The sequence below is a fragment of the Podarcis vaucheri genome (assembly GCF_965113315.1).
Source record: "Podarcis vaucheri genome assembly, chromosome: 5".
In the NCBI taxonomy this organism is placed as follows: domain Eukaryota; kingdom Metazoa; phylum Chordata; class Lepidosauria; order Squamata; family Lacertidae; genus Podarcis; species Podarcis vaucheri.
Window position 1 is genome coordinate 101,331,451 of NC_138763.1, and position 12,501 is coordinate 101,343,951.

A 12,501-nucleotide genomic window follows, 5' to 3' on the forward strand; every position below is an offset into this window, starting at 1 on the left:
GGTTTGCAAACTGCAATTCACCATAGTTTTGAACTTTCTGATTCCGTTTTGCCAGCACCACGGTCTGCCGTGATGACTGAATTAGAGTCTGGGTTCTATCTGCAAAACAGGAATCTAGTTTAAAAAAAGAAACAATGGGCCATGATGATACTATGCAAATATAACTGAGGATGGGCGGGGGGAAGCTACTGGGAAATTTATTCTGCTTGGCTGCTAAAGATAAAAGAATGTGTCATTTGTTTTCAGGTCAAATGCTTCTGATGGAAAATAGCCTCTGAGAGCATTTTATAGTTTTTGATCTTTGCAATCCGGCAAGCAAAATTTGAACAAAGCACTGTTTACAAAGAAGATCCAAAAAGTTAACCATACTTTGTTTTTACTAAGCGGAAAGATGTTACCAGTTGGTTTCCTGTGCTTAGCATATGCAAAGGCAAAGACCTCTTTGCGATAGTTCGCTTAAGCAGAAAATGAAATGTAGCAATACTTCAAAACCTTCACATTTTTATCCCTAGTAGCAGAACATGAAAGCTGGAGATTAAATTTTTAACATCGATATTTTTATATTTTTGGGGACAAACGGAATCTTGAGATTTGACTAGCATATCTATAAATGCAGCTGGTGGAGAAAAGAGGAAAATTCAGCTTTCCACCAGGTACGTTTCTTCCCACCAGGTCCCCCCCATTTAGTTATTTTGTAGACTACATCTGGAATCAGTTTTTACTTGTGTTATAATCAGCAGGCAGAAAGCTACTTTGACATGAACCAAGGGCTTAGAGACATTCAGTGGGCTCTCTCTTTAAAACAGCAGACAATTTATGTCATATCAAAATGATTTCTAAAAATCTCAAGTCTGAAACGCAATCCCAAGGATAGATTCTGAAGTTCATTTGGTATGTGGAATGAGCTGTGGAACTCTTTCACTTCCAGCCAATGGCTATTGCGACCAAGTGCAGAACATCACAAGCTTACCTACTTGTTACCTTCCCCAACATTAGCTGGATTACTGTCGTGTGTTATCTGTGGGGCTGCCTCTGAAGACAGTTTGGAAACTTTTGGAGGCTTTTGGTTTTGATACTTTTGGTTGCCCTTTTGTGAAAGTTATCTAGCTCCACAATAGCCTTTCTGAGAACAGCACGTCGGGCTATGCCTTGGATACTTCATCCCTGCTTCATCCCTATGTGGTATTCCAAATAGGGTCATATAGTCAAAGTGCGTAACAGCATTACAACACCGGTGATTTATTTCCCTTTTTCCCTTTCCTAATTATCCCTCTCACAGAATTACGGTAGTCTTTCACAGGTGCTGCACACCAAGTTACTATTCTCATTGTGCTATCTATAATGACTCCAAGATCTCTTTCTCCTCCAATGTTCATCAGTTTCAGTTACTTAAGGTAAAGGTAAAGGTACCCCTGCCTGTACGGGCCAGTCTTGACAGACTCTGGGGTTGTGCGCTCATCTCACTTAAGAGGCCGGGAGCCAGCGCTGTCCGCAGACACTTCCGGGTCACATGGCCAGCGTGACGAAGCTGCTCTGGCGAACCGGCACCAGAACAGCACATGGAAACGCTGTTTACCTTCCCGCTAGTAGGCGGTCCCTATTTATCTACTTGCACCCGGGGGTGCTTTCGAACTGCTAGGTTGGCAGGCGCTGGGACCGAGCAACGGGAGCACACCCCACTGCTGGGATTCGAACCGCCGACCATGCGATCGGCAAGTCCTAGGCGCTGAGGTTTAACCCACAGCGCCGCCCGCGCCAGTTACTTATCAAACCTAAATTGCCATTCTGTTGGTCAGCTCCCCAGTTAGAGAGATTTCATTATCCAGAAAAACCTGAAAACTTGACAACTTTACCACTCAACCCAAACTTCTGATGATTAATGAACAAGTGGAACAGCACTAGTCAGCTTAATTGAAACAGGTATCTTTCCCAAATATTTCACGGTAAAGACAAAGAATTAAGTCAACAACTTCTCTGAAATCTCCTTCACCTCCCCACCCTAAGAGGTAACAAGGGTAGAGCTCTATTTGGGTTTGACTGTAACCAAGCTGGTCCAAAGGGGAGGCACTCCTGAACACCCCGCAAATAGCCAAGAATGAAACATATGGGGTAGGGTAAATCTACTGTTAGCACAAAAATGTGATATTTTCCACAGTAGAAAGACTGACAATGACAGTGCAATTTAAAGATGCAATCTATCCAGAGACTTTCAGAGGCACACCACTTGAATGGAGGTCTGTAATTCAATAATGTTATTCCCATCAATGGTTACTTTCCCCAATGAAGACAGATTTTAGATCTAATGAACCTGCATATTTTTAGCCTGCTCCTCCTCTATGAAGGTCAGGGTGGCTTACATTACACTGAAGTTCCCATTTTACCTGTGCAACACCCTTATGTGGTAAGCTAAGTGGAAATAGTAGCTTGCCAAGGCTGCCAAGAAAGCTTTACGAATGGACAGAGACCCGACCTTAGATTTCCCAGACACAAACTGAAAGCTCTACAGGCCAACGCTTACAAAGCTTGTGAGGGCAGCACAGTTTGCCAGGAACATGGGTGGTTTTTTGGGGGGGCGGGGGTTTACCAAGGCAGATAAAAATCGTAGGCTCATGTGTTTTTAATATTGTGTTTTAATGTTGTAACCCATCCTGGGACCTTAGAGTGAAGGGTGGCAGACAATAATAATAAGCAATAAATAATATTTCTAATGTAAAGTATAAAATTAAAGTCAATACTGAACTGAGAAAACACAGGCAGAAAAAGTCTAGTATATGACTTAATCCATTCACACATTTTGTATAGTATCGAATCCAATAATTCCTTAAACGGATTAACTGAAACCCTGATAAAAGAGAGACAACCAATATAGCTGTTTTCAAACAGGGTTTATATGCAATCTAAATGGAACATCAGCAGTTGTGTTTTGAATCAATTGAAGTTTCCAAGTTCGGTGACAGCCCCACATAGAGGGCACTGCAATAATCCAACCTGGAAGTTACCAGAGCATGGAGCACAGAGGCCAAGTCATTTCTGTCCAAATGAGGCCATAGCTGGTGAACCAGCTGGAGCTGGAAAATGACACTCGTGGCCACTGAGGCAACCAGAGCCTCCAGTGAGAATGCTGAATCCAGGACCACAGCCCAACCTGTGGGCTGCTCCTTTCAAGGGAGTGCAACCCCACCCAGAAAATGTTGTTTCCCCACCTCCCTAACACAAGCACTCAGGGCACACAACACATTTACCAGTCAGCCTGAGGACAAGTTCTGGAGAAGCCAAAAGCCAGCACACTCTTTTATGGTATTTTGCTTGGTCTAATAAAAATGTCGCTCCAATACAGATTTTGGGATTTCTTATGGTGCAACATAGCTACCTGTACTTTAAAAAAACATCTTGTTTCCTTTTTTTTCTTAATTACCTCCCAGAAGCTGTCACTAGGAACCTCTTCTCCAACAGAATCATAATACGAGTCAGACATCTCTGCACACCCAGTGCAATCCGGAGTCTTGTAAATATGAGTTCTTCAAAGTCTGTAGAGAGGAAATACAAAGATCAGCGGAACAAAGAATTGAACTTGCACATTTTTAAAGAATTAAAATTATTTTAAGTTTGCAGTGGAGAGAGAGAGAGAGAGAAAGACATTTGTTTTATGTATATTATATTATATTATATTATATTATATTATATTATATTATACAGAGCCATATCTGGCAGGATTGAACTGTCAGAAGAGTAAAATGCTCAAGCAAAATATTAAGTTAATGGCTTGGTTCACATGTCACGGTAAGCCAAACTTTTACCAGGACTGCACAAACATGCTGGCTCCAAGAAAGGAGCTCACATCCACTTTTCTCCTCTGCAGCCAAGTCAACGTTTGGATTAGCGTATTGTCTGAACCCAGAATGCTGGTAAAGCTCTTTCCTCCTTAACCACAGTCTGTACCCAGGAACAAACCTTCTCTACAGATGGTGATGAAGGAGCAGACAGCTCACCCATGAACCCGGAGTTGGATGATAAGCCAAACTCGGGTTTAGTGCCATGCTGAACTGACCAAAAAAGGACAAGAAGGAAGCAGAGTGTTTACAATCTCCTCCCAGAAAGCAAGGATATTCACATTAAGCCAGTTTGGTTTCTTGTTATGTGTAAACAAAGCCCAAGTCACCTGTTTTGCATCCAGTCTCCAGGCAAAGCCAACAGGTCTAGGGGCAAGCAAGTCTTGGGAGCTTCTGCAGTCAGAATACAAACTCCCAGGGCCAATGTACCAGCAAGGTTACATTACAGCAGTTAGGCAAGGCTGTTTTCTAATTTTAAATGGCATCAGTAAGGATTTTTGGTCCCCTACTTTCCTCATGTGCTCAGGTCGACTTGGACTATATTCCAGCTACTTACAGAAATCATTTTTTGTTGCCAAGCTTGAACGTTCTTTGTCAACCATCTCACCATCTTAATCAATGCATGCCATTTTTGGAAGCAAAATGCTTAGCAAAAGCCCTTAATTTTGAGTTCACACAGAACAGATTTGAACCAAAAGATTTGTTCAATGCATACAGGAAAGTGTTTTCATGGTTGTCAATTACAAAATACATCTGGATATCAAGTGCAGAACAAGGTGCATGTCATGAAAACTGCTATTCATACAGACCAAAACATAGCCAAACCTCCATGTTGAGTTCTAGCTAAGGATTACACTGCTACCACCAAAATTTTGAAATTTTAGCCAGGCAACTCTGAGAGATAGACAGCAAAGAGCTTACCCATAGCAGCCTTGGCTCTATTTAAATTTCTACTGTCCCAAATTTTCATTTGTGATGAAGAAAGTCATTCAAACCTCCAAATTATAAGATCTTTTTCAAACTTATATACAGTAATGTCCTTTTGTTTTTAATAAATTGGCTTCCGAGACCAACCTTATGGAAATATTTACCTTTCAGAATTCAGCCTATGACTTTGTAATGTTTACATGCCAAGGGAACCTGGGAGTAGTTAATACAGCAATGAAGAAACACACACTCTTTCCAATCAGACAAGTCATAATATTTTTTGAATAAAGCACTTTCTTCATGATACATCAAGTTATGCTAATATTAATTTTAAGGTTTGTACATATCATTGATGCTACATGGTGAGAAAGTAGGAACAGGCATATTTGGGGAAATATTATGAAGTCATAGCAACGACCACGCCAGAAAAATCTCTACTCACACACTTTTTAAAAATAAACTAGATACTAAAATACCAACATTAAGCTAGTGATGACTCACTCCAGTCTCCTACAATACAATGATTAGAAGAACAGCCAGTACCTTAACATATCTGATGAAAGAGATTGACTTTGCCTTCCCCCACTCAGCACAAAAGCAATTGCCCGGCATTTATCTCTACAGCAGTAGAGAAGCGTAACTGGATTGTGTTTCATCCTTAATAGTCCAGACTACTTTTTAAAAATGAGGGAGCTGTGACACACTTAGACTCAGTTTCACAAAACAAAGCTACATAAAAAATGAGTGGAAATGAATTCAGTATCTCAAAGGGAAAGAGTATGTCACTCATTCTTAGAATATTAAAAATAATTAACTCACATCACCAGGTGCTCAAAAGGCTTGGCAAAATTACTTATGTGTATGTCAGGGAACTGCCATCAGTGCCGGAGGGAGAGAGCAAGATCCAGAGGGATTCCAGAGAGCGTCCCGGGATGGGGAGAAGCAGCCCATCTTCTGGGAAAGAGAATCAGCGTAGCACCAGTGGAGAAGGGGGCAGATGGGGGAAGCGGCGAGGCGGTCCCATGACTCCTTGCCGGGGACCAGCGGGGAGAGTAGGGGTCCTCCGCTGCCCACGCCCTCCTTGCGCAGAAGGCTTTCGCGCAGAGAGAGTAGGAGGAGACTGGGCGTCAAAGAGCTTCTTTGCTGGAAGAAGTTTAAGAAACGCCCACTGACGGATTCTGCCAGCGATTGAGACAGTGTACTCTTGATCCAGATTTAAACCTACCATTCTTATTTACCGTATTTTTCGCCCTATAGGACGCACTCTCCAAAAATGAAGGGGAAATGTGTGTGCATCCTATGGGGCGAATGCAGGCTTTCGCTGAAGCCTGGAGAGAGAGGGGGGGGGTCGGTGCGCACCGACCCCTCTCGCTCTCCAGGCTTCAGGAAGCTCTGCGCAACCCTCGGGAGACCGGCTCCGAGGGTTGCGCAGAGCTGCCTGCAGTCCCGGGATCAGCGCAGCTCTGCGTGGCCACCGGGAGCGGGGCGCGAAGTCCCGCCCAGCTCCGGATGGCCGCGCAGAGCTGCCTGCAGTCCCGGGATCAGCACACTTCTCCCCATAGCCAGCCCCACAAGCTCGGGGGACAACGGGGAGGCAGAGCGCGCCTTCCCGATGTTCCCCGATCTGGTTCTTCCAGCCCCGCACCTGGGGGGAAAATAAAATTTTTTTCTTTATTTCCCCCCCAAAAAACCAGGTGCGTCCTATGGGCCGGAGCGTCCTATGGGGCGCAAAATACGGTATGTCGCACAATTTATAAACTACTTGACTGCAAAAACAACCACCACAAAGTTGCATGTTCTTCTTCAGCTATATGCTATACTAAGCCAACTTTGGAGAAGAAAAGTATTTTGAACAATGGACAGCTATTGATTCTTGTGGACTACTTAAAGGAGCATTCAGATTTTTAAATCGCCTAGCCTTCCTTTAAGCTGCCAGCCTTCCAAGTCTCACCCAAAGCACGGAAACTGTTGAGCTCACGCTGGAAACTGAAACCATCAAGGTTGGAAGCCAAGGGCGTCTGTGGGAAGAGAGAGCACTAGAGCGGCAGAACATGATGAGGGCAGCCAGTCCTCTGTGCTATGGCAATGCCTCCCCATGAAAAGCTCAGGGAAACGTTGGCTCAGGATTGGGGGGAGAACCAAACAGGAGGGACAAACGTGTGAAGTTTTTTTGAAGGGGGGATGACTGACTTTGGCAATGGTGCTGCTCATCTCGATCTCAACAGCCACATTTTTCTCCTTGGAATGCCATCATATCATGACACAGTATCATTCTGAGGGGGCTTCCAGTAATGATTGCCCTAATGACCATCTCCTAATGATCAGTCAGATATTCCTAAGAATTTTAGGAAATTATCTGTATAAGATCGGGGGTTACACACAGAATGTCATCATCTATATTAGTTACCCACTTACACACTCATAGGCACCCACACCACAACAGTGAAACCATCACAACTGTTAAAAGTTAAATTATAATATTTTCCAAAATTTTAAAAGATACTGAAATGACTAGAAATCAGACTGGGAAAATAATGTTGCAATTATATGCACATTTACCAAAAAATGCTTCAGCTCAAACACTCAAAGGATTGGCCTATGAATATAATATACCTCTAAAGTATCAGAAAGAGGCCAAACATGTTACCTAGAAATAGTACTACAGGTGTAAGTTTGGCTGAGAAAATGTGGTGTCAAAGCACAGCAAACCATGATTGCTTGAAATAGAATATTTGATGACGTGGAAATAAATTAATTGGCATTTCCAGTACATTATCAGCCTCTTCAATGATTATTTGATAAATAATGACAGTGCTGCTTTCTAGGAAATGCAATACCCACAACAAACAAAATTTCAATAGCTTAAAAAAGGCATCACTTTACTAACTAGATAGAATAAAACTGATCAGATACTTGGATGAAGAAGCATAGCCTCAGTTAAGGCCATTAAGTACTTACTAGCAAGTTGCCTGCAAGTCATTATTTTTACCCACAATGATCTCGACCAAACATGCTTTAGCTCATGTCTGAACATAGTTGTAATGCTCCAATATGCAAAACCTGACTGCAAGAGTTTTAGGATTAAGTAATGGAGAATTATTTTACAGGAAAACATTTCCCTGCCTAGCTGATCACATGACCCTATTACATAATAGTCTCCCATGCTAATGTGATGTTTTAAGATCCGAGCAGATTAGCTGAACTTAAACTGAACTTTGATACACACATCGATGTTCTAAATTGTTTTTAAATAACATCCAAAGTTGATTACAACAGACACTTCACACTAGAGAACGATGCTTTCACTTTGACAAAATTCACTTTGAAAAACTGACTCCTTTCTATTGACTGCATTCAAAGGCAGAATCTGCACCACTTCACCACTTCCTCGTCCCAAAACTGCTTCCTCGTCACTTTTCCCTCCTAAAACTGTTTCTAAGACAATACCAGAAGCGACTTTCTAAGAACAATTTAAGCCTTGAAGCATACTTCAATGACTCCTCCTGGGAAGTCATCTTTCTACCTGAACCATGAGCAGACCTACCCAAGCCTACCATCTTAGACCCCAGCAAAATACTTAAGTTCCTCATGACATTCAGAGATATTTGTGGAGGCAAGCTAGAATATTTCTAGTGAAAATGCTCAGGGAGAGAACAGAGTAGTGGAGCTCAGGAATACAATTTAGGATGCAGTGCATTGGGTACAAAAACTGTTTCGCAAAACACCACCACCACCCCATGTAAGGCATGATCTGACAGCAAGTGTCAGAAACCTGTGACTCTCCAGTTCCTGATGGGACTCTCAGCTCCCATTAGTTCCAGCCAGCACGGTCAGTGGTCTGGGTTAATATGAGTTGTAGTACACCAGAACAGGCGGCAACCATTTCACACAGGGGTTCCTTTCCCAGCCCACATGAGCATTGGTGGTGTGAACAATTCCACCCTGACCTGGTTACACCTTCCTCCAGAGCCAAAAGTTCTCCTGCGTTCGCAAACGCATGTCCATTGGATGCGCCTGAAATGGTCGCCACCTGGATCTGGAAACTCAACAGGTTCCACACCCATGTCTTACAACCCATTTCTTTAATTACTCACCCAATATTCTGGAAAGCATCACAGTGAATTAGCATCCAACATAAACTGTCATGAAAAATCCCAGGTATGAAAATCCAACTTTTTTAAAAAAAAGTTTCCTTAAAATGTGGTATCATTAACATATGCAATAAATTACACATTATGGCCCAGGTCCAAACAGCAGTGCAACTAGTTCTAAATGGCCAGAGGTGCTTTGAGCATATGTTTCTCAAATAGGAACCCATCCTCCAAGCTGCCACACTATCCGTCTCTTGTGAAATTAATGAGTTTGAAAAAGCAGTTTCTGCTTTCAGCGCCCTCTGCTCAAAGTAAAAATATTCGGCTGGACACACCTAAAAACTCTTTGGGACCTGGCCAGTCTGCAATGCCTTGTTGTGCAACCAGTGTGTGAACAGGGTTCCTTTGCAAGCACAGCACTGCATGCCAAGCAAAACCCCACACAATGTCCCCAGAGCTTAAGATTGGAACTTTTTATTTCTGGCCAACTGTTCATTACTAGTAGACCACATCAGGAAGTCCAAGCCACAGCTTGGTGTCCTCCTGAATAAGATATGATCGGTGAAATTACAGGTGGTCTGGCAATGAGTAGGAGCACCATTTACCAGCTCAAGCCAATTCACCAGCTGTGACCCTATTGAGATAAAGCTGTTTTCTTACAGTGACACCTGCCCTTCTGGCATCCCATTTCAATGCAATTTGCATTGTCCAAAAGTTTCAGCTGCTACAGAATACAGTTGCTTGGGTGTTGAGGAGGAATAAATGCTCAAACTATGTTCTGGTTCAGCTGCACTGGTTACCTATTTGCTTCCAGACTCAATTCAAAGCACTTGTAATGAACTTCAAAGCCACTAACATTTGGGGTCAAGCCACTTAAAAGCACCACCTACACCCCATATGAACCTATTAGAACATTAAGATCATCATTTCTTGTTTGCTAACTAGGAAGGGAAGCTAGCCTGGTAGGTCCAAGAGATAGATAGGGCCTTCCTGATGGGCACTTCCTACAGAGCAGGGGTAGGCGACCTAAGGCCCGTGGGCCGGATGTGGCCCAATCACCTTCTCAATCTGGCCCGTGGACGGTCTGGGAATCAGCATGTTTTTATATGAGTAGAATGTGTCCCTTTATTTAAAATGCATCTCTAGGTTATTTGTGGGGCATAGGAATTCATTCATTTTCCCCAAAAAAATATAGTCCGGCCCACCACATGGTCTGAGGGACGGTGGACCGGCCCACGGCTGAAAAAGGTTGCTGACCCTGATACAGAGCAGGAAATATGAACAGCAACCTCCTTGGTGTCTTCTAAATGGGTTTTAAAAACACTTTCTGTTTGAGGTATCATGGGATGATAAACTAGGTTGGGAGAGGCTGTTTTCAGTCTCGTGTTGGAATGGCCAGCTGAAATATACTGAAATGAAACAGAAGGGGTCCTGTTCATACGAAGACTTCTGCTTGTGCAAGGGAAAACTCAGTCCCTTTCCTCCTCCCCCCCCCATACCTCCCAGTGGGGCTCTAGAGGGCTGGGGGAGCCCCTAGAACAGGGGACCTTCTTGGTAGTGGTGCCCGCCCTATGGAACACCCTCCCATCAGATGTCAAAGAGATAAACAATTCTGCAACTTTCCGAACACATTCGAAGGCTGTCCTGTATCAGGACGTTTTTCATGTTTGATGTTATAAGTAATTGTTGATGTTATGATGATGATGATGATTCCACTTTCAAAACCCATGCATACTACAGACAGTTGCAGTATAGGCAGATTGCACACTCACTGAAAAAAAAGGTGTTCATTCAGACAAAATAATGCCTACCAAACTCTCATCATCCCTCAGAATTTTTTTAAGTGATATCTTTTATTATGACTTATTTGTATTGGATCGGATTGCTGTATATTTTGATGTTTCTTCAGCTTGTAAACCGCCTTGAGTATGGCAAAATGGAAATGCGGTATACAAATTAAAAGTAAAGTGAAAATGAAAAGTGAAAAGTGAAATTGGCCATGCTGCCTGGGACTGATAGGAGTTATAGTCCAACAACAACTGAAGGATACTACTTCGTCTCCCCTGGTTTAAACAGATAGGCAAACTCAAACTCCTTCACACACTTTGCCTTGCTAAATATAACAGAGAAGGGGGAGAAACTTGTCTGCAGCTTGCAGGGGAAGCTACACATCTGCCCAAGTGCCAGAAGAATGACATTTTGACCTCACTAGTGAGCCACAAATGTTGGTGGGGTTAAGCTACTTGCAACCAAAAACATCACTCCAACTGAACAATTCTGACTTGTCCATAGATTGAAAGGGAACTCAGCCAAACAAATACTTTATTTAGCAACAAACAGTACCAGCCATGAATGGACACTAAAATCTCAGATGTTCCTCTACAACATCTTCCACCTTCATAATAGACAATTTGCAGAATCACATACAGTAATGGATACACTACTTTTCCATCTATTCAGCAATATCCCTTGCTTCCCAATTTAATGCAATACTGAAACTCATATATACTTTTGGTAACCTTAAGAAGCCCTTTCCAAATGGTAACTTTTAATTTCATTAAAATTTGTTCAATGCCTCCCCCCACCCCACCCCCAAAAAATCCATACCAGCTTAACAAAACCAAATCCACAAAAAACACTAAGCTATCAACAGAAGATACCAGCATCATAAATTTCAAAAAAATAAACACCTATTTAGCTGGTCCAGATAACTAGGTATTAAAGTTTTGAAGAGTTTACAAATCTTTACAAAACTTCTTTGTTCCTCAATTCCTATTACTACGTTTTTCTTTTAATAGTGGCAAGTCAGAATATCACTTGAATTTCTAAAGTGAAGGAAAGAAAACATTTTGAAATAATTGTGACTCACTATGTATGTTGCTTTGAGTAACTAGGAAACCCTAAGTAACTTGACATTATACAGCAGTTCTATCTTTGATGGGGACAGAACTATTCTGGAAAAGCCTAGGCCACCTTAGCTGGATAAAAAATGCCCCTTATGCCAGACATGATATGGCTAACAACAAATTAAGAAAGAAACACAGGCAATGAAACGGTAACACCAGAGAAAGGCAATACATGAAGGCCTAACTTTATATCCCATTAAAAACAAATATAATGTACCTGCAATTAAGTAAATCCACAAATAACTAATCCCTGACCTCCGAAAGTGCTTGCAGTCACGCCAACACTAATTCATATTTAGCATTTGATCTATTATCCTATAGGTGAGGTTTCTTTTAGGCCAATAATTTTAAACTAAGTTTGCAATACCATCTATCTTCTTACAAATACCTTAAGCATTCCACATTCTTCCCAATTTCACATGCTTGCATAATCATGTAGATCTGTGAACCCTGTGCCTGTCTTCTCCTAACAGAACTGTAATGCCTGCAGTGTTCTGCAAACAGAATTCTCACGGCACATTTCATCATTTCCTGTTGGCAGCTAAACTCCTTGTAGCTCAAGATAAGGTCATTCTTTCAGACTGCGGATCTCTTCCCCCACCAGCCAAAAGCTTGTTTGTTTGTTTGTTTTTTACTGCTTATATACTGCAGTTTCTGCACTAACCTGCCTCTCCCAAGAAATTGAAAATATCTGAAACTAAGAAACAAGAAATATAATCGGTTGGACAAAGAATTACTCAGCAGATC

General features: G+C 42.2%; 1 protein-coding gene across 3 annotated transcripts in view; it reads right to left on the reverse strand.

Moving 5' to 3' along the window:
• The window catches only part of PACSIN2 (protein kinase C and casein kinase substrate in neurons 2), a 29,455-nt gene extending 25,890 nt beyond the window's left edge, over positions 1–3,565 (reverse strand). For all 3 annotated transcript variants that reach the window (XM_082223186.1, XM_082223185.1, XM_082223184.1), the window contains exon 1: positions 3,416–3,565. In XM_082223186.1, coding sequence (XP_082079312.1) covers positions 3,416–3,475 — 60 coding nt within the window. In that variant the 5' untranslated portion in view covers positions 3,476–3,565. The remainder of the gene's footprint in view (positions 1–3,415) is intronic.
• Between the last annotated feature and the right edge of the window lie 8,936 nt (positions 3,566–12,501).